Source organism: Oncorhynchus mykiss, chromosome 19, assembly GCF_057628025.1.
Source record: "Oncorhynchus mykiss isolate SJ-2025 chromosome 19, ASM5762802v1, whole genome shotgun sequence".
NCBI classification, from domain to species: Eukaryota; Metazoa; Chordata; class Actinopteri; order Salmoniformes; family Salmonidae; genus Oncorhynchus; species Oncorhynchus mykiss.
In genome coordinates this window covers 40759176-40778803 of record NC_143040.1, presented here as the reverse complement: position 1 = coordinate 40778803, position 19628 = coordinate 40759176, and the positions used below count along the sequence as shown (strand labels likewise).

The 19628-nt window shown below is 42.1% G+C and overlaps 1 protein-coding gene across 4 annotated transcripts in view; it reads left to right on the top strand.

Annotated features, from left to right (window-relative positions):
• setd3 (SET domain containing 3, actin histidine methyltransferase) overlaps nucleotides 1-19628 on the top strand; it is a 64730-nt gene that overhangs the window by 20350 nt on the left and 24752 nt on the right. For 2 of the 4 annotated variants that reach the window (XM_090211003.1, XM_021573911.3), the window contains exons 2-6: nucleotides 621-753; nucleotides 940-1032; nucleotides 6080-6228; nucleotides 8713-8785; nucleotides 14994-15250. In XM_090211003.1, the coding sequence (XP_090067129.1) occupies nucleotides 651-753; nucleotides 940-1032; nucleotides 6080-6228; nucleotides 8713-8785; nucleotides 14994-15250 (675 nt within the window). In that variant the 5' untranslated portion in view covers nucleotides 621-650. The remainder of the gene's footprint in view (nucleotides 1-620; nucleotides 754-939; nucleotides 1033-6079; nucleotides 6229-8712; nucleotides 8786-14993; nucleotides 15251-19628) is intronic. The other 2 variants (XM_021573909.3, XM_036954643.2) reach the window with 1 other exon arrangement.

Sequence of the window (19628 nt, the reverse complement as noted above, 5' to 3'; positions counted from 1 at the left end):
ACATGACAGTAAAGTTAATAAAAATGAATGTAGGTGCCATTAAAAATAACTTCAACCCTATCAGCCCTATGGGAAAGCACATTTCATATTGGACGTGTTTAGGTAGTCTTTCCCTCCTAGTTTCAATTATTTTTTTTCCTTCTGTTTAGTGGCGACTAGTGAGTATGACCATGGACTAAAAAAAAATTGATTTAGAAATGTGATTTCGTAATCTCCCGTGGGCAGACTCTGCTTGTTGACCGAGAGATAAATGGGATTTGCCGAGATCTGAAAATCCAGCTTATTTTTTACATTTTTATTTTTGTCACTGGTTATCTGGACGTGTCAGGATTGGGTGAAGGCGGTGCCTAAACTGCTTCGTCTGTAGTGCGCCTACACGGTCCGGAAGGGGTGGCAGGTGGGGAAGGGGGGACTTTGGCCAAGCTTTTCCTTTTGTGAGGGTGACTACTTTCAGTTTCTAACATGTATGAACACCGAAGTGAATCGCGCAGCTGACCAAATTACACAAAATTTTACCTCTGGGTTAACAGAGATGAGTGATTTTTGTAATGTTTCTTCTCTCCCAAGAATATGCTTTAGTTGAGTGAATGACTTTGTGCTGTCTGTCTCTCTCAACCCAGTCCCTATCCCACTCTCTGTCCAGCTGCACTATGGGAAAGAAGAGTCGAGTGAAGACTCAGAAGTCGGGGACAGGCGCCATGGCTGTGGTCTCCCCCAGAGAGATGATAAACCTCATATCGGAGCTCTTACAGAGTACGTAGCCGGGATGGCACCCTGCAACCTATACTATATATAGTGTACTACTTTTGACAAGGGGCCCATAAGACTAAGCATTTTCAATGGAGATTCTGTGTCCATGGAATGTTCTTAGGCTTGATCAGTGTCAGGGCCTGTTTCCCCAATGTGATTGCCTTATGTTACTTATGTATGTCCCGTTAGAATGCAGCAGTGCTGCCCCTTCTCCAGGGAAAGAGTGGGAGGAGTACGTCCAGATACGAGGCTTGGTGGAGAAGATCCGGAAGAAACAGAAAGGTATGTTGGAACACCGGTTTCCTTTAGCCGGCAATCGGCTCAAAATAAATGAAAAGTGTGATTTTCCCCTGAAGCTCCTCAGCTGCTGCTGGAGGTAAACATGGGCTTTTAGAAGCCCAATCCGTTGCGCAACAATTTAAAACGCAATCGAGTGTTAAAAACAGTTTTGGTGTATGATTTTTAAAAAGAGCAACATTTTTTTCTCAACTAGTAATTGAAGCGCACCTCCCATTCATGTGTAGGCAACAGGCTGTCAGCGCTTCATTGTTTCAAACTTGATTTTTTAAAATTTCATATTATGAGGCAAGTATTTTAAGACTTCATAGGCGGCGTGTGAGTTTAAAGTTCTACAATTTATTCATTTCTACCGTTCTGCGGGTCAGTTATGATTTTCTTATGTGCATTTTAGTTGAATAGTTTAAATTCAATAACATTTTTGTTTATGAAAATCATTCATGTGGTTAAGCATAAAAATCTGAATAAAAAGTTAAGTCAACCAACCTGCCTCTGCCATATGGACACCTTGATACAGCAGGATCCATTAGCGGCTAAAGAAATGAGCGCATGGAACTCATAGCCTATAGGCCAATGCAGCAGTAGGCCTATAACTTCCATTGCTCTTTTACGCTGAGGATGGGTGGTTATCAGAATTGTTGGAAAGATTTTTCAAATAGCTTGCTGCGAGGAACTGCAGTTTTTTAATATATTATTATTCTCAATGGATAACAAAGGCTTTCCTAGATTTCTGCACAGCAGACCAGGTACCTCTATGCATCCTGAAGCGCTCGATCCCTCAACGTTATCAGGACAGAGAAACAAGATACTTGCTCATTGCTCACATGGAGCACTCCAAACAAAAGACAATGGAAAAAATTGAAAAGCTTGTTTCTTACAAGTGTAGCAGGCTGTGAACTCTGCAAACGTTTCCACTCCGAGAATGAGAACGGTAAATGACTGTAATGCATGATTTAACAGATATTAAAATAACCAAATGACCGGGATTAATGGTACATTTACTGCTGGTGACACGTGATGGAGAGTTGATGATAAATAAATAAGAATGGGCAAACAATTCACAGGAAACAATGGATGCTCAATAATTTGTGGGAGGCAGCTGAGCCGTTCTAGACTCCCCTATATCTTCACCACATCCCCCCCCCCCTTCTTCTTGTCTCAACATTTTAAATTATACTCAAACATTATCTTCACACATGTTAAATGCTTTTTCACTGACATCCGTAACTCAATAGTCAGCTAGGCCTATTGCCACACACGCTTCCCAAATAGGCATGGGCCTAAGAACTTGTGATTTGAAACATTCCGCAGCAACTTCCTCGATTTCTCTTTGGCTCTTTCGCTAAGTCATGCTTTCTGGTGAAGTATTTTGAAGTGTATTTCTTTATAGACAGGAGTGATTATACCATTTTTACATTTCTTTCCATTTATTTCCCTATTGGACCCACCGCTATGCCCTTTCTCTCCTGTTCTATTGGTATTCATATCAACTTTTATTTAGTTCTCCGAAAGCCAAAGGCAGAATCCTAGTCATAATAGCAACCTATCCTAGTTTTTGCCTCTTTAGATTCCCCCTCTTTCATCGCTTTCACATATGGAACCGCTATCAGGTGCACTGTTTAGAATGTTGTTTTCCCAGGTGCACTGTTTAGAATGTTTTCCCGGGTGCGCTGTTTAGAATGGCGTGTTTTCACAGGTGCGCTGTTTAGAATGGCGCGTTTTCCCAGGTGCGCTGTTTAGAATGGCGCGTTTTCCCAGGTGCGCTGTTTAGAATGGCGCGTTTTCCCAGGTGCGCTGTTTAGAATGGCGCGTTTTCCCAGGTGCGCTGTTTAGAATGGCGCGTTTTCCCAGGTGCGCTGTTTAGAATGGCGCGTTTTCCCAGGTGCGCTGTTTAGAATGGCGCGTTTTCCCAGGTGCGCTGTTTAGAATGGCGCGTTTTCCCAGGGGCGCTGTTTAGAATGGCGCGTTTTCCCAGGTGCGCTGTTTAGAATGGCGCGTTTTCCCAGGTGCGCTGTTTAGAATGGCGCGTTTTCCCAGGTGCGCTGTTTAGAATGGCGCGTTTTCCCAGGTGCGCTGTTTAGAATGGCGCGTTTTCCCAGGTGCGCTGTTTAGAATGGCGCGTTTTCCCAGGTGCGCTGTTTAGAATTCACGCGTTTTCCCCGGTCGCGCTGTTTAGTATGGCGTGTTTTCCCAGGTGCGCTGTTTAGAATGGCGCGTTTTCCTGCAAATTCCATTTTAACAAATGCTAGAAAATGACATTTTATTGTCTGCTTTCATTAGATGAGTTGCATGTTCTGTTAACTTCTTGCGGATCAGTGGGACGCTAGCGCCTAAATTAAATTACTATAAATATTAAACTTTAATGAAATCACAAGTGCAATTCATCAAAAATAAAGCTTAACCTCTCTAGGGTACGTGTAACGTCCCACCTCGTCAACAGCCAGTGAAACTGCAGGGCGCCAAATTAAAAACAGAAATCCCATAGTTAAAATTCCTCAAACATACATGCATTTTACACCATGTTAAAGCTACACTTGTTGTACATCCAGCCACAGTGTCCGATTTCAAAAAGGCTTTACGACAAAAGTAAACCAAACTATTATGTTAGGTCAGAGCCGAGTCACAGAAAAACACAGCCAATTTTCCAGCCAAAGAGAGGAGTCACAAAAAGCAGAAATATAGATGATCATCAAAAGTTAGTGATTCATTTTATCAGATGACACTCATAGGACTTCATGTTACACAATACATGTGTGTTTTGTTCGATAAAGCTCATATTTATATCCAAAAATATGAGTTTACATTGGCACGTTATGTTCAATAGTTCCAAAACATCCGGTGATTTTGCAGAGAGCCACATCAATTTACAGAAATACTCATAATTAACATTGCTAAAAGATACAACTGTTATGCATGGAATTTTAGATCCTCTTCTCCTTAATGCAACAGCTGTGTCAGATTTCAAACAAACTTTACGGAAAAAGCAAACCATGCAATAATCTGAGTACGGCACTCAGACGACAAATCAAACCAAACAGATATCCGCCATGTTGGAGTCAACAAAAGTCAGAAATGGCATTATAAAAATCCACTTACCTTTGATCTTCATCAGAATGCACTCCCAGGAATCCCAGTTCCACAATAAAGGTTTTTGTTCGATAATGTCCAGATACCTCATTTTTCTTCGCGTTCCAGTACACAATCCAAACTCACGACGTGCGATCACTAGGAGCAGACGATAAGTCAAAGTTCCTTTACAGTCCGTAGAAACACGTCAAACGATGTATAGAATCAATCTTCATGATGTTTTTAACATGAATCTTCAATAATGTTCCAACCGGAGAATTCTTTTGTATGTAGAAATGCAATGGAACAGCTCTCACATGAATGCGCGAGACTGAGCTCGTGGCTCTCCGGCAGACCTCTGACTCATTCCCCTCTCATTCGCCCCCACTTCACAGTAGAAGCATCAAACAAGTTTCTAAAGACTGTTGACATCTAGTGGAAGCCTTAGGAAGTGCAATATGACCCCATAGACACTATGTATTCGATAGGGCAAGAGTTGAAAAACAACAAACCTCAGATTTCCCACTTCCTGGTTGGATTTATCAGGTTTTTGTCTGCCATATGAGTTATGTTATACTCACAGACATTATTCAAACAGTTTTAGAAACTTCAGTTTATTTTAATCCAAATCTACTAATTATATGCATATTCTAGCTTTCATGGCTGTGTAGCAGGCAGTTTAATTTGGGCACGCTTTTCATCCAAAATTCCCAATGCTGCCCCCTATCCTAAAGAAGTTAACTTGTTGTTAATCCAGCCGCCGTGTCAGATTTCAAAAAGGCTTTACAGCGAAAGCAAACCATGTGATTATCTGAGGACAGCGCTCAGCACACAAATGCATAACAAATCATTTTCAACTAGGGGGTTGCGACACGAAAGTCTGAAATAGCGATATATGCCTTTGAAGTTTTTCTTCTGTTGGCACTCAAAGGTCCCAGTTACATTACAAATGGTCCTTTTGTTCGATAAAGTCCTTTATATCCATAAAAACTTGGTATATCTGGTGCGCTTCAGTCAATAATCCACTCGGTTTTCCTCCAAAATGCATACAAAATGAATCCCAAACATTACCAATAAACTTATGCAAACAAGTTAATCAACGTTTATAATCAAACCTTAGGTACCCTAATACGCAAATAAACGATAAAATTTAAGACAGAGAATCGTCGTTATTGTCTTACCGGAGAAAAATACCAAAGAACGTGCTCTCATTCACGCGCTTGGAAACACTACAGCCAAAATGGGAGCCACCTAGCAAAACTACAATTTCTGGCAAATTTTTCCAAAAACCAGCCTGAAACTCTTTCTAAAGACTGACATCTAGTGGAAGCCCTAGGAACTGCAATCAGGCACGATTTCGCCCTATTATAAATGTGCCAGCCATTGAAATCTTTTTTTTCGAGGGGGGGGGGTTTGTCCTCGGGGTTTCGCCTGCCATTTCAGTTCTGTTATACTCAGACATTATTTTTAACAGTTTTAGAAACTTTAGAGTTTTCTATCCAAATCTACCAATTATATGCATATCCTAGCTTCTGGGCCTGAGTAGCAGGCAGTTTACTTTGGGCACGCTTTTCATCCGGACGTCAAAATACCACACCCTTTTCCAAAGAAGTTAAGATGCATTACCATAATGTAAATGTTCTGTTAAGATGCATAAACATAATGTAATTTGGATTTCTGTCATTCTAAGCTCTGTGGGTGGATGCCGTAATGGGTTATGCACCCAATGCATATGAGTCTGGTAAATTTCTCAAATGACCGGTAAATTTAAAATCTTCCCCCTCACGTTGTCCGGCGCCACATTTTCCTAATGGAAAATGGTAATAAAACTATGATTACTACACACACACACACACACACACACACACACAGCTGGATTTGAGCCATGGCCTATATAGATTAAATAGGAAGAACTCTGAGTTTGATCATAACTGTGTATGTGTGTGTTTCTCTGTCTCTTTCCCAGGTATCTCAGTGATATTCGAGGGCAGCAGAGAGGAGTTCTTCCCGACACTGATGGCGTGGGCTCAGGAGAGTGGAGCGTCCTGCGAGGGTTTTGAGATCGCCAACTTTGCTGGCGAGGGCTTCGGCCTCAGGGCCACCAAGGACATCAAGGTGGGTCGCTACAACCGGATCGGCCGGTGTCCATGGCAAAATAACTTGGGTCTTGATCATTAGTGCACATCGTAGCAAAACGTTTTGCAATGGAAACCATAGTTTCTTATTGTACAAGTTGAACTGATTAACAAAATTACTCCAAGGTATTTTTAAGGATGAGAAAGGCCTTGACCTGAGGCTTCCTCCATAGAAGATCTAGATAGATCAGCTCCTTGATTACATTTCAACAGAGGAAACAAGGCTTAATTCTCTCTTATTGGTGTTCTTCTCATAATGACCCACCAATTAGCCCTCATTATTGATGTTCTAAAATGGCTGCTGTTTAGGTCTGATCGATCAAACAGGCCGAGTTGTTTGTATGAAGCCCAGGGCTCTGTTGCTGTCATGATAGCGGAATTATGACTTTGATACCGATACCAGGTTTAGTATCAAGCTACTCGATACCAAAATGATACCATAACAAAGGAAGACTTATTAGCCAAAGTCACAGAAAGGATCTTGATCCAGACAAACTCAACTACTGATCTGTTAAATCTTTGGACATCTTTTGAGTTCAATATCATTACATTTTAACATTTTGATGTCAATTTTTTTTTTGGTTTTTGAGACAGCCATCTATGCATTAAATAATCAATTATGCAATCACTTTGTTTTAACCAGTAACCTAGTGGTTAGAGCGTTGCTGCAGTAACCAAAAGCTGGCTAGATCTAATCCCAGAGTTGACAAGGTAAAAAAATCTGTCTTTCTGCCCCTGAACAAGGCAGTTAACACACTGTTCGCCGACGACGTAGATTACGGCAGTTCTCCGCACCTCTCTGATTGAGGGGTTGTGTTAAATGCGGAAGACACATTTCAGTTGAATGCATTCAGTTGTACAATTGACTAGTTAGCCCCCTTTCCCTTAACCAACCTAGCTACAAAACAACAAAGGTTTATCATTTATTTGTATATCTCTATTGATAAACTGGGTAAATCACAATACAGGCAAATGCATATTATTCAATAGGAGTGTGTGCAATGCATGCATTTGAGTTATTGGCCAGCAGCATACAACTACTGTCTTTCCTCTGAAGCTAAGCAGGGTTGGTCCTGTTTGGTCCCTGGATGGAAGAACAGATGCTGCTGGAAGTGGTGTTATAGTGCCAGTAGGAGGCACTCTGTTCTCTGGTCCCCCAAAAAATGATATCCCAATGCCTCAGGGTAGTGATTGGGGACACTGCCCTGTGTAAGGTGTTGTCTTTCAGATGGGACGTTAAACGCCTGGCTCTCAGTGCTCAAGATCCCATGGCACTTATCGTAAGAGTCGGGATGTTAACCCTGGTGTCCTGGCTAAATTCCTAATTTGGCCTTCATACCGTTGTGGCCACCTAATCATCCCCAGATTCCAATTGGCTCATTAATTTCCCCTGTCCTCTCCCCTGTAACTATTCCCCAGGTTGTTGCTGAATGTGTTCTCAGTCAACGTACCTGGTAAAATAAGGCTTAAAACAAAATATATAATATGCTAATTTCACGGGGCTGCAGATGACAATCCTTTCCATTTGAGGACTTTATTATTTTATTAGCAACTGCTAGGAGAACCATTTATTTTATTGTACTCATCCACAACATTTGCATAGAAGAAGTATTGACTTCATGAGGCAGAATGTGGGAACCAGACAGGAGGCGAGGGAGATGAAGCAAGTTAATGACTTTTTGGTGACGGAGTGAATTTATAACGTTTTTGGTGACAATCAGCTTTCGAAATCCACATATTTTGCGTTATGGTACTAGGGTAGTGAATTGACATTGCTTCAACTGTAAGCTAGCAAGGAAGTTAAAGCTGGAAGATACCAGTATCGTGTTGCATTGTAAAAGTATTCTAGCTTGTATCGACATTGTTTTGCGAACAGTAATGAACAGTTTCCACGTTCTATATGCCGTGTTGCATTGTAAAAGTATTCTAGCTTGTATCGACATTGTTTTGCGAACAGTAATGAACAGTTTCCATGTTCTATATGCCGTGTTGCATTATTTAAGTGTGTTCATTTCTGTGCAGCGTGAGTGGGGAGGTTACGGCCCAGACGGCTTTAGCAAGGAATGAGTGGAGCAGGCACTTTGCTCTTCGTGCTATAAAACAGCTGCGCTGATAGACAGACTTGATCCTCTCAATCACGTGAGATACACAGATACTGAACGTAGCAAAAATTCTAGCACCTAACTTTCTTTTGGGGGGATATCGAAAAAGTACTGAGGTTTCAGTATGCCGTGCAACACTACAGGGCTCTGCCCTTTCTCTTCCCTTTCCTCTCTGTGAGTTGGTGGGAGTTTATTCAATGATGTAGCTAACACTCTTGAATGATTTTTCACTAAGTGTACAATGAATAATATTATTAAAATGAGCCTGGGGTGAACTAAAATCACGGGCCAAACTTTAGATTCACCCATGTAATTCAAGCATGGAAATCCACTGTCCATTCTGATAGCATTTGTTTCCTCAGGCAGAGGAGCTGTTTCTGTGGATCCCCAGGAAGATGCTGATGACTGTGGAATCAGCCAAGAACTCTGTCCTGGGTGAGTGACAACGTAAGCCCCATAGTGAGTGGGCTGTGAGCTGAGTGGTATACCGGATATTACTATATAGCGGTATTGATACACAGACCGGTATTGTGTTTTTACTTTCACTTCTATAACAGTATTTCAATGTTTGGTATGTTTAAAGTAATACGCAACTTATATATATAAAATACAATACACACACACATGCTGTTTCCCACACCAAGCCATTTCCCCTGTCATTCAAGGAGAGCGCAGGTGCTCGACCACAGAGTCACAAGCAATGTTCCCTCTAAGCTGCGCGCGGGCATGCAGTAGCCTCGAGACTGCCGTGCAGCTTCCCCAGGACTGCACAGTAGAAATATCAGCCGACAGAGAGAAGCACGAGATTAAACTTTAGTCAACTTTCTAGAGCAGTGGAAGATCTCCAAGGCATTCCTAGTCGATCGCCAAACATTTCTGAAAAATCCCAACGATAAAAGCCTTGTGTTCCTATTTTTTTTTATTTTATTTATCTCGGGCTGTTGGCGGTAGGCGCACCCGATTCAGCTGCGCTGGGTAGGCGGACTGTTGCCAGTTTGAACCATTTCATGTGTCTGAAGGTATAAACTATGCCTGTGGACCCAGAGAGCAAATCAAGTGCACTATAGGCCTGCCGTTGGCCAATCGAATGCCTCAGTAGACCATGTCTGCAGTAACGTAGCAACCATAAAAGAAAGCTACAGCCAAGTTGATACTGTGAGATTTCAAAACATTTAACACCACGACTAGAGAGAGACTGTCAATGAATACAGCAAAGAGATGCTGTTTTTATGACTGAGTTCATGTTTGTTCTTACTCATCACTGTCAACACCTCGTATTCAACACTTTTATAAGCCAAAAAATGCACGTTCTTCCTATTTCCACTCAGTGCTACTACAAGCAGTGCAGCAGTAATGAATGAGTAGGAAAGTCTCTATAGACCTGCGTTGTTATTATTAGGCTTGGGACTTTTATTAAAATCAAGGAATATTTCACTTTCTCTGCTCATAGGAGTAACAACATTAATTTGTGCATGAGGCAGAAATAATGCGGTGCGACTCGAGTTTTGCCATCAGCTGGAAGACTGTGCCCCTATTTGGTGAGTGTCAGTGGAGGAAAGGGAGAGCGGAGGGAATTTGAGAGGCTGTCTGCTGCTCTCTCCCTTGTCTCACTTTGTCTCAAAGTGATCTTGAATCAGAAAAGGTTGGTGACCACTGTTCTAGAGTTTTCCCTGTTAACACTGTCAACGTTTCCCTTTACTGTGGCAATTGTGATTAAAATCAACACAATATTAGCCACTTTCAATACAACATACCGAAACAAAACAAACTATGCAAGAGATTTTGTTGTATGCAGAACGGATCGGAGTAGGATTCTATTGCATTGACATGTACGACTCAGCCCGTACTCTACACAGACCAGTGCTGCATAACCAATCAGAGCTGCAGTTGGCCAATATGCAAATGGTCTATTGCCATATATGAACCTGTGCCATTTACTTTGAACTGGACCGTGTTTACAGCATGAGCGGGCGTGAGTAGATACGCTTGTTTTGAATCTAAGCGAGAGCTGCATGTAGCCACGTGTACATTTTGTTCTTATCCTTTGCTAGTTAGTGAGTTGTTAGCCCAGTTATAGATGATTTGTAGTCGGCAATAGGGGAGAGATTGCTTCCTTCAAGAGCGCATAGCTTGTACATTTCTAGACATCTTTGAAAAGCGAGTCGGATAAAGAGCTTTTTTTGTCTTAAATGGGCAGTGTTGTGTTTTGAGACGGGCTTGTAGACAATAGGTATTGGAATAATAATGCATTTTTATTTTGTGTCATGACGTTGGCCTGTGGGTAAGGTTTACGACCCTCCTATAAATACCTTTCTCCCTTCCCTCTCTCTCTGACTCTACTGAAGGACTCTTGAATAGCCTTTGTTGAACATAGAGAAGAATCGGGGAACATCAAACAAGTGGGGGGAAAGGAACCATATTTCGGCAAATAGAACCAGTTGAAAATATGCGTTGGTACGGTTGTCATCTGAGACATTATGACTGATGACAGGATGACCTAAACTGTATCTGGGAAAGTCTACACATTCTAGTTATCAGATTCACATGGAAATGTTGTGCAATTTAAATGTTTAAATATGAAACTATTTGTGAAAAGATTAAATGTAATTTTAGCTTCCAAATGAGAGATTTGGATTTTCATAAAGTTAGAGCTCTGCGCAGTCAGTGGCCCGCCCCTGTGAAGAGACATGGGTTATAAACTATGAAACACACCCTTCTCTCCCTCCACTATATAAAGCTTTGACGAAAATGTAACTATCTGTTCTGAGGACGATACTACGACAGTCCATACGTTGAAAAGGACTAATATATCAATTACAGAACTAAGCCAACCTCAGCGTGAGCTTTGGTTGTGAATGGTATAAACTTTGAACTCTTATTCACTAAAGAAGGGAGACATCCTAGCCGTTGAGTTAGCAACAGCAGCTGTAAACGTGGGCTAGGAAAAAACGGATGACCTGTCCCGTCTACCACACAACGACGATACTACAACGTATCCAATTTACCACCAGTCACATTCTTCCGAGGACAGGAAGATCTCTGTTGGCCAACACGGCCAGCATCTACGGCCAACCTACCAAAGCGCAGCTCATAGTAAATATTTATTGCATTTTCCTTTTCCAAATGGGCGGTCATTTAGAATGCATAAGATGCTGTATTTACGATAGCACAGCTTCTCCCTTTGTTCCTCAGTCTTCCTGCTCTTTCACTCAAACCCAACCCCCTTTCCTTTGTGTAACCAGCCATGTCGGCTCCGTCCACCAGGGACGTTTTCTGTATGACATAATTTGCATTCTGTGTATATGTAATTCTGTGTGATAGGTATTTACTAAATAAATAATTAAACCCAATTTTGTATTGCTGATTCAACTTGTTAGCCAGGGTTCGTGAAGATATCCAAGCATTTACAACTTTCAGATGAGACTGAAATAAGGTGAAGATTAATATTGACTGCTATTGATGTAAAATATTACTAGGTCTTTAAGAGTTTATTCAGAAGATAACAGCTCTATTAACACTCTTTCGTAGTGCCCCGACTTTCTAGTTAATTACATTTACATGATTAGCTCAATCAGGTAATATTAATTAGAGAAAGGATTTTATAGAATAGCATGTCATATCACTGAATCCGGCAAAGCCAAAGACACAACATTTGTAAACTGGTTTCTTGCATCAAACAACACAACATTTTCAGTCACCTTTTCTGAATGACCAGTGGATAAACAGGTTAATGTCAAGCCCTACATGTTTTTTCCCCCTAAGGTTTCATGGAATGTAGGCCTAGATTGAACACCACACAATGGCTGTTAGAGTAGGCTGAGTGATAGAACGGCTATTTCCATGTTAATATTTGTTGGGATGCATTTTCAAACATTTGTAAAAAAAAAATGATGATTAAATAGCCACAGTATCCTACTTGGCCACTGTTAAAACAGGTACAGCCTCAGTGTTCACAGTAAAATGAGTGCTGGAAGTTGCGCAGATTTTTCAGAAAGTTCAAGTTTGCACTCAGCAGACCTGAAATTGCTCAATGCTGGGAAACACAAACTAATGTAATGTTATCTTACTGTCTGCTAGTTTGTCTTTTCTTAGCAAGTTGTGGCTAAAATAAATCTTGTTAGCCTCTAATCACTGGCTAGCTAGCTTGCTAGTAGCTTGCTAAATGTACTAAGTCAGAGCAAACGTTTGCCTGAGGAGTCAAACTGAATTCTTCCGCTGCTCTATCGTTCGCCACATACCTCAGTCAGACCGCCACCATTGAAGTTGTTTGTGGTGACATTTAAAACGAGGGGTGTTGTACAAAACAGTCATCAGCGATTGGATCATCTCTGTTTCTGCAACGGTGTCTTCTAAATCATAGGAATAGACGAAGCATCAATATGTTAGCTAGCTACATTAGGTAAGAAAACGTGTAATGTAAAATCTAATTAGGGTCACCTGGAAACACTAACATTTGGTTCCTACCCTGTCAAGTTTCTCCCTGACTTACTAATTCGCTGTCATGTTAAACAATATTCCAACTATAGAATTAGAATAATCATTTTATTTCCATGACTCCAACAGTTCACCAATTAATTAGGCCTAGATTTTTGGCCCATATCTTGCAGCCCTGCATGGCACAGTGTGGAAATAACACAAGTGCAGGAAATGCAGATAATTATTTTTGGAACCACCCTAAGGTCATGAATTGCTCATAAAGCATATTTCGAACTTTTATTTAAAAAAAAAAAATACTGTGTTTTTGCCAATAATGTGTAAGTTCAGTTACATACAGACAAACTGGACATATCAGTCAATTTGTTGGTGGAAGACCTATTGCACGTGGAGTAAATAAAGATCCTACCATTAAAAAAACATAATAATGGCTCCGGAGAATATGGCTGCCGTTTTTACAGTCTCATAACCAATTGTGCGTGTTCCCCCTCCTCGCATTAATTGAAACTTATTTTGTACATAATGTTGTCTCTTATGACTGAAAATACCTTCTGGATATCAGGACAGCGATTACTCACTTCGTACTGGACACATTTCTTTAATGAATCAGACACAAAGGATTTACTTCAGACACCCGACATGGCCCACATCCCCATCATTGGCAGGAGACAGATATATTGGGGACGTAGGTCTGGGTGCCTTGTAAGGATCCGGCAGCGAGTGGGTAATCTGCCTCTACCATCAGTCCTATTAGCCAACTCGCAATCATTGGATAACTAAATACATGAGCTACGATCACAAATATCCTACCAACTGGACAGTAACTGTAATACTATTCATTGACTACAGCTCAGTGTTCAAATCCATAGTTCCCTCAAAGCTCATCACTAAGCTAAGGACTCTGGGACTTAATACCTCCCTCTGCAACTGGATCCTGGACTTCCTGACAGGCCACCCCCAGGTGGTAAGGGTTGGTAACAACACATCTGCCACGCTGATCCTCAACACGGGGGCTCCTCGGGGGTGTGTGCTTAGTCCCCTCTTGTGCTCCCTGTTCACTCATGACTGCATGGCCAGACACGACTCCCAAACACCATCATTAAGTTTGCCTGACGACAACAGTGGTCGGCCTGATCACCGACAACGATGAGAGCCTATAGTGAGGAGGTCAGGGACCTGGCCTTGTGGTGCCAGGATAACAACCTTTCCCTCAACGTGATCAAGACAAAGGATATGATTGTGGACTACAGGAAATGGAGGACCGAGCATGCCCCCATTCTCATCGACAGGGCTGTCGTGGAGCAGTTTGAGAGCTTCAAGTTCCTTGGTTTCCACATCATCAACAAACTATATCATGGTCCAAACATACCTAGACAGTCGTTAAGAGGGTGCGACACAGGCCCCCCCCCCCCCCCCCCCGGAGACTGAAAAGATTTGGCATGGGTCCTCAGATCCTTAAAGTTCTACAGCTGCACCATCGGCAGCATCCTGACCGGTTGAATTACTGCCTGGTATGGCAACTGCTCTGCCTCCGACCGCAAGGCACTAGAGAGGGTGGTGCGTACGGCCCAGTACCTCACTGGGGCAAAGGTTCCTGCCATCCAGGTCCTCTATAGGTGGTGTCAGAGGAAGGCCTAGTCATAGACTGTTCTCTCTGCTACCGCACTTCAAGCGGTGCTGGAGCGCCATGTCTAGGTCCAAAATGCTTCTTAACAGTTTCCACCTTCTAAGCCATAAGACTCCTGAACAGCTAATCAAATGGCTACTATTTGCATTGTTCCCCCTCTGTTAAGCTGTTGCTACTCTGTTTATTTTCTATGCGTGGTCACTTTAACTCTACCTACATGTACATATTACCTCGCATAACCTGTGCCCCAGCACATTGTACCGGTACCCCCTGTATATAGCCTTGCTACTGTTATTTTACTGCCGCTCCTTTAATTATTTGTTATTTACATTTTTACTAATCTATTTTTATTTTTTTACTTACTTTTCTAAACTGCATTGTTGGTTAAGGGCTTGTAAGTAAGCATTTCACTGTAAGGTCTACTACACCTTTTGTATTCGGCGCATGTGACAAATAACATTTTAATTTGACAACAAGGCTTTTGAGCTCTGACATTTGAAACCCCTTGTGCTTTGTCCTCCCCTAGGGTCCACACACACACACACACTGTTCTCTATGTAAATTCTCTTCTCTCCCTCCCAGGTCCCCTGTACAGCCAGGACCGTATTCTCCAGGCCATGGGTAATGTGACTCTGGCCCTCCACCTGCTGTGTGAGCGGGCTGACCCCTCCTCCCCCTGGCTGCCCTACATCAAGACCCTCCCCGGGGACTACGACACCCCTCTCTACTACGAGGAGGAGGAAGTACGCCACCTGCTGTCCACTCAGGCCATCCAGGACGTCCTCAGCCAGTACAAGAACACCGCTCGGCAGTACGCATACTTCTACAAGGTCATCCAGGTGAATGACAGATGGGTATTCACGCTCGCTTGCTCACTTGTTCTCTCTCACACTCACTCACTTGCTCCTTCTCATACTCAGTCGCTTGCTTTTCACACACCAGGGCTTCCGTTAGCCGGTAAGCTTTTGGTCCGATCCCAAAATATTTGCCTGGGAGATGCAGGAAAATCCCATTGCAAAATAATGCTTTTAGCCTTGATTGAAATACCAATTGATGGAAATATATTTACATTTGACAGCGCAAGAGTTGCTGCTACAACTTTTCAAACAGCTCATTCGTTGCTGCTGGAGTGAAACCTGCTTTTAATAAGCTCAACCATTGCTTAACAGTTGTAAATGCAATTGTGTGTTAAAAACAGTTTTGATGGCCATGATTTTAAAAAGAGCAAAACATTTTTTCTTTCTCAGGTGGTAATTGAAGCGTGCTTCCCTTTTACCATTCAAATGCATTAGGCAACGGAAGGCGGGCTTCAGCGCGTTACACATGTTGAATGGCATGAGTAATCAAGTACTCGGACTGTTAGAACTCGATTTAACCAGAGATTATTTTACATAAAAATAAAAAAAACTGGATAGCTATTTGGTCAAAATGTTGTCTTGAAGACGACGTTAATTTGCTCTGGCTCTAGTGTTCCATTTGTACATGTGCATTTGCGGAACACAACAAAAAATAAACCAAGCCAAGCATCACACAGTTCTGCCTCCTAAATCCCTTTCCCCTTCATCCCTCACTCGCTCAATTGCTTTCCGACTGCTTGCTCTACACATGCGTGCTGTGTGCCTATAGAAATAATTGTCGATATAAACTTATTGAACTGATGGGATACGCAAGCGACATTCCATGTGAAATGATAGTTTTATCACAAATTCGAAATGGACTAGGGGAATATGTGTTCCAACAATGAGCTGCAGTTTTGGAATATTTGTGTAATTTTCTGTTTAGGCTACTTTGTGGTTGTCACTAGTTACGGGACCCACAAAGTCAAAATTGGCTCTTTTTAAAAATTAATAAACAAAAATGTGCTTTTTGGTTGTAATTTAAGGTCAGCCATAAGTTTAACAGTGTGGTTAAAATCAGATTTTTAGATGCAAAATTGTAGAAGCAGGGTTTATTACTTTGTGGCTGTGGCAACTTACCTCAGTGACGACCCTACTTTTGTGAAATTGCTTGTGGCATTTAGAATTGGTTAGCCTAGGCTATTACCACACTGAGAATATGCACAAATATTAGTTTGATAAAGAAGGAGCGTATTTTCGTCGGTCATTAAAACCCGTCTCCTGGTCTGACAAACACCACTGTAGCTCAGCCACCTTCGACTGCAGATGCGCAAGGCTGACATAGGCGGATGTGGTGGATTGAGACGCAGCCCATGCATGAAAACAGATATCTCTAGCTTAAACTGACACATTTTGGTGTGTCAATAGACTTCCGGATCAAACGGATGCTGTGGCCATAATTCATCCCCATGCAGTGTTCAATGTAGAATTGTTAATCCGTATAGAACATTACAAGAAACTGGTCTGAAAGTAAATCGAACACCTGTCTATTGAAAAGACAGAGTTTGGTTGTAACCCTGAAAATGTCTTTCAACTTCTCGAATTGAGCCCCATTTCAAGTGATTGTTCTTTGAGAATAATTGTTCCAGATGTGAGATGCTTATCACTTCAGTGTTGTATTTTATTCTGTTATTACATGTTTTTTACTCTAAAATACAGTGCATTCAGAAGGTATTCAGACCCCTTGACTTTTTCCACGTTTTGTTACGTTACAGCCTTTATTCTAAAATTTAATAAATCATTTTTTCCCTCATCAATCTACTCACAATACTCCATAAGTATTCAGACCCTTTTCTATGAGACTCGAAATGTGCATCCTGTTTCCATTGATCATCCTTGAGCTGTTTCTACAACTTGATTGGATTCCACCTGTGGTAAAATTCAAAAGACTAGACATGATTTCAAAAGGTACACGCTTGTCTATAAGGTCTATAAGGTCCCACAGTTGACCGTGCATGTCAGAGCGAAAACCAAGCCATGAGGTCAAAGGAATTGTCCTTCGAGCTACGAGTCAAGATTGTGTCGAGGCACGGATCTGGACAAGGGTACCAAAACATTTCTGCAGCTTTGAAGGTCCCCAAGAACACATTCTTAAAGTGAATAAGTTATGAACCACCATTACTCTTCTGAGAGCTGGCCGCCCAGCCAAACTGAGTAGTCATGGGAGAAGGGCCTTGGTCAGGGAGGTTCTTCTGTGGAGATGGGAGAATCTTCCAGAAGGACAACCATCTCTGCAGAGCTCCACCAATCAGGCCTTTATGGTAGTGACCAGACGGAAGCCACTCCTCAATAAAAGACACATGATAGCCTGCTTGGAGTTTGAGAAACAAGATTCTCTGGTCTGATGAAACCAAGATTTGAAATCTTTGGCCTGAATACCAAGCGTCACGTCTGGAGGAAACCTGGCACCATCCCTACGGTGAAGCGTGGTGGTAGCATCATGCTGTGGGGATGTATTTCGCGGCAGGGACTGGAGCAAAGTATGAAGAGATCCTTGATGAAAATCTGCTCCAGAGAGTTCAGGACCTCCAGACTGGGGCGAAGGCTCACCTTCCAACAGGTCAACGACCCTAAGCACACAGCCAAGACAACGCAGGAGTGGCTTTTGGACAAGTCTCAATGTCATTGAGTGGCTCAGCCAGAGCCTGGACTTGAACCGGATCTAACATCTCTGGAGAGACCTGAAAATAGCTGTGCAGCAACGTTCCCCATCCAACCTGACAGAGCTTGAGAGGATCTGCAGAGAAGAATGGGAGAAACTACCCGAATACAGGTGTGATAAGCTTGTAGCATCATACCCAAGAAGACTCGAGACTGTAATTGCTGCCAAAGGTGCTTCAACAAAGAACTTAGTAAAGGGTCAATGTGAAATTTCAGTTTTTTTTTTTTTTGTAATAAATGTACAAATTCTAACCTATTTTTGCTTTGTCATTTTGGGGTATTGTTTGTAGATTGAGGGTGGGGGACGATTTTAGAATAAGGCTGTAACGTAAATGTGGACAAAGTCATGGGGTCTAAATACTTTCCGAAGGCACTGTATATGAAGCCATTAGGATTGGTTATCTGGGATGGTTATGATAAATGATGCATTGTTGCACACTGTTGGCATACCGTATATACAGAACAAAAATATAAACGCAACATGTGAAGTGTTGGTCCCATGTTTCATGAGCTGAAAAAAAAAATCCCAGAAATGTTCCATATGCACAAAAAGCTTCTTTCTCAGCCCAGGACCTCCACATCCGACTTCTTTACCTGCGGGATCGTATGAGACCCGCCACCCGGACAGCTGATGAAACTGGGTTTGCACAACAAAAAATGGCTGCAAAAACTGCCAGAAACAGTCTTCGGGGAAGCTCATCTGCATGCTTATCCATCTCACCAGGTTCTTGACCTGACTGCAGTTCAGCCTGGTAACCGACTTCAGTCGGCAAAAGCTCACCTTCTATGGCCACTGGCACGCTGGAGAAGTGTGCTCTTCACGGATGAATCCTAGTGTCAACTGTATCCTAGTGTCAACCGGGCAGACTGCATGTATGGCGTTGTGTGGGCGAGTGGTTTGCTGATTTCAACGTTGTGAACAAGGTGCCCCGTGCTGGTGGGGTTAGGGTATGGGCAGGCATAAGCTACAGACAATGAACCCAATTATGTTATCTACGGCAATTTGAATGCACAGAGATACTGCGACGAGATCCTGAGGCCAATTGTCATTCCATTCATCTGCAGTTTCAGCATGATAATGCATGGCCCCATGTCGCAAGGATATGTACACAATTCCTGGAAGCTGAAAATATCCCAGTTCTTCCACAGCCTGCATACTCACTAGACATGTCACCCATGTTTGGGATGCTCTAAATCGACTGGTATGACAGCATGTTCCAGTTCCCGCCAATATCCAGCAACTTCGCAATAACCATTGAAGAGCCATTGTATTCCACAGGCCACAACCAACAGCCTGATCAACTCTATGCGAAGGAGATGCATCGCACTTTGTGATGCAAATGGTGGTCACACCAGATACTGACTGGGTTTCTGACCAACGCAATTTTTTTAACAGATTCACATCTTTATTCCTAGTTGTGAAATCCATAGATTAGGGGCAAATTTATTCATTTCAATTGACTGATTTTCTTATGAACTGTAACTCTGTAAAATCTTAGAAATTGTTGCATTTTGCATTTATTTTTTTGTTCAGTTAGAGACATGCGCACATTTTTTCCAGTCCCGCCCTTGTTTTATAAATATAATTTTTTTCCTTAAACTTTCTTTCATTGTCCAGTAGCCAAAAGGCCCAATCCTAGTCATATTATCAACCCATGAC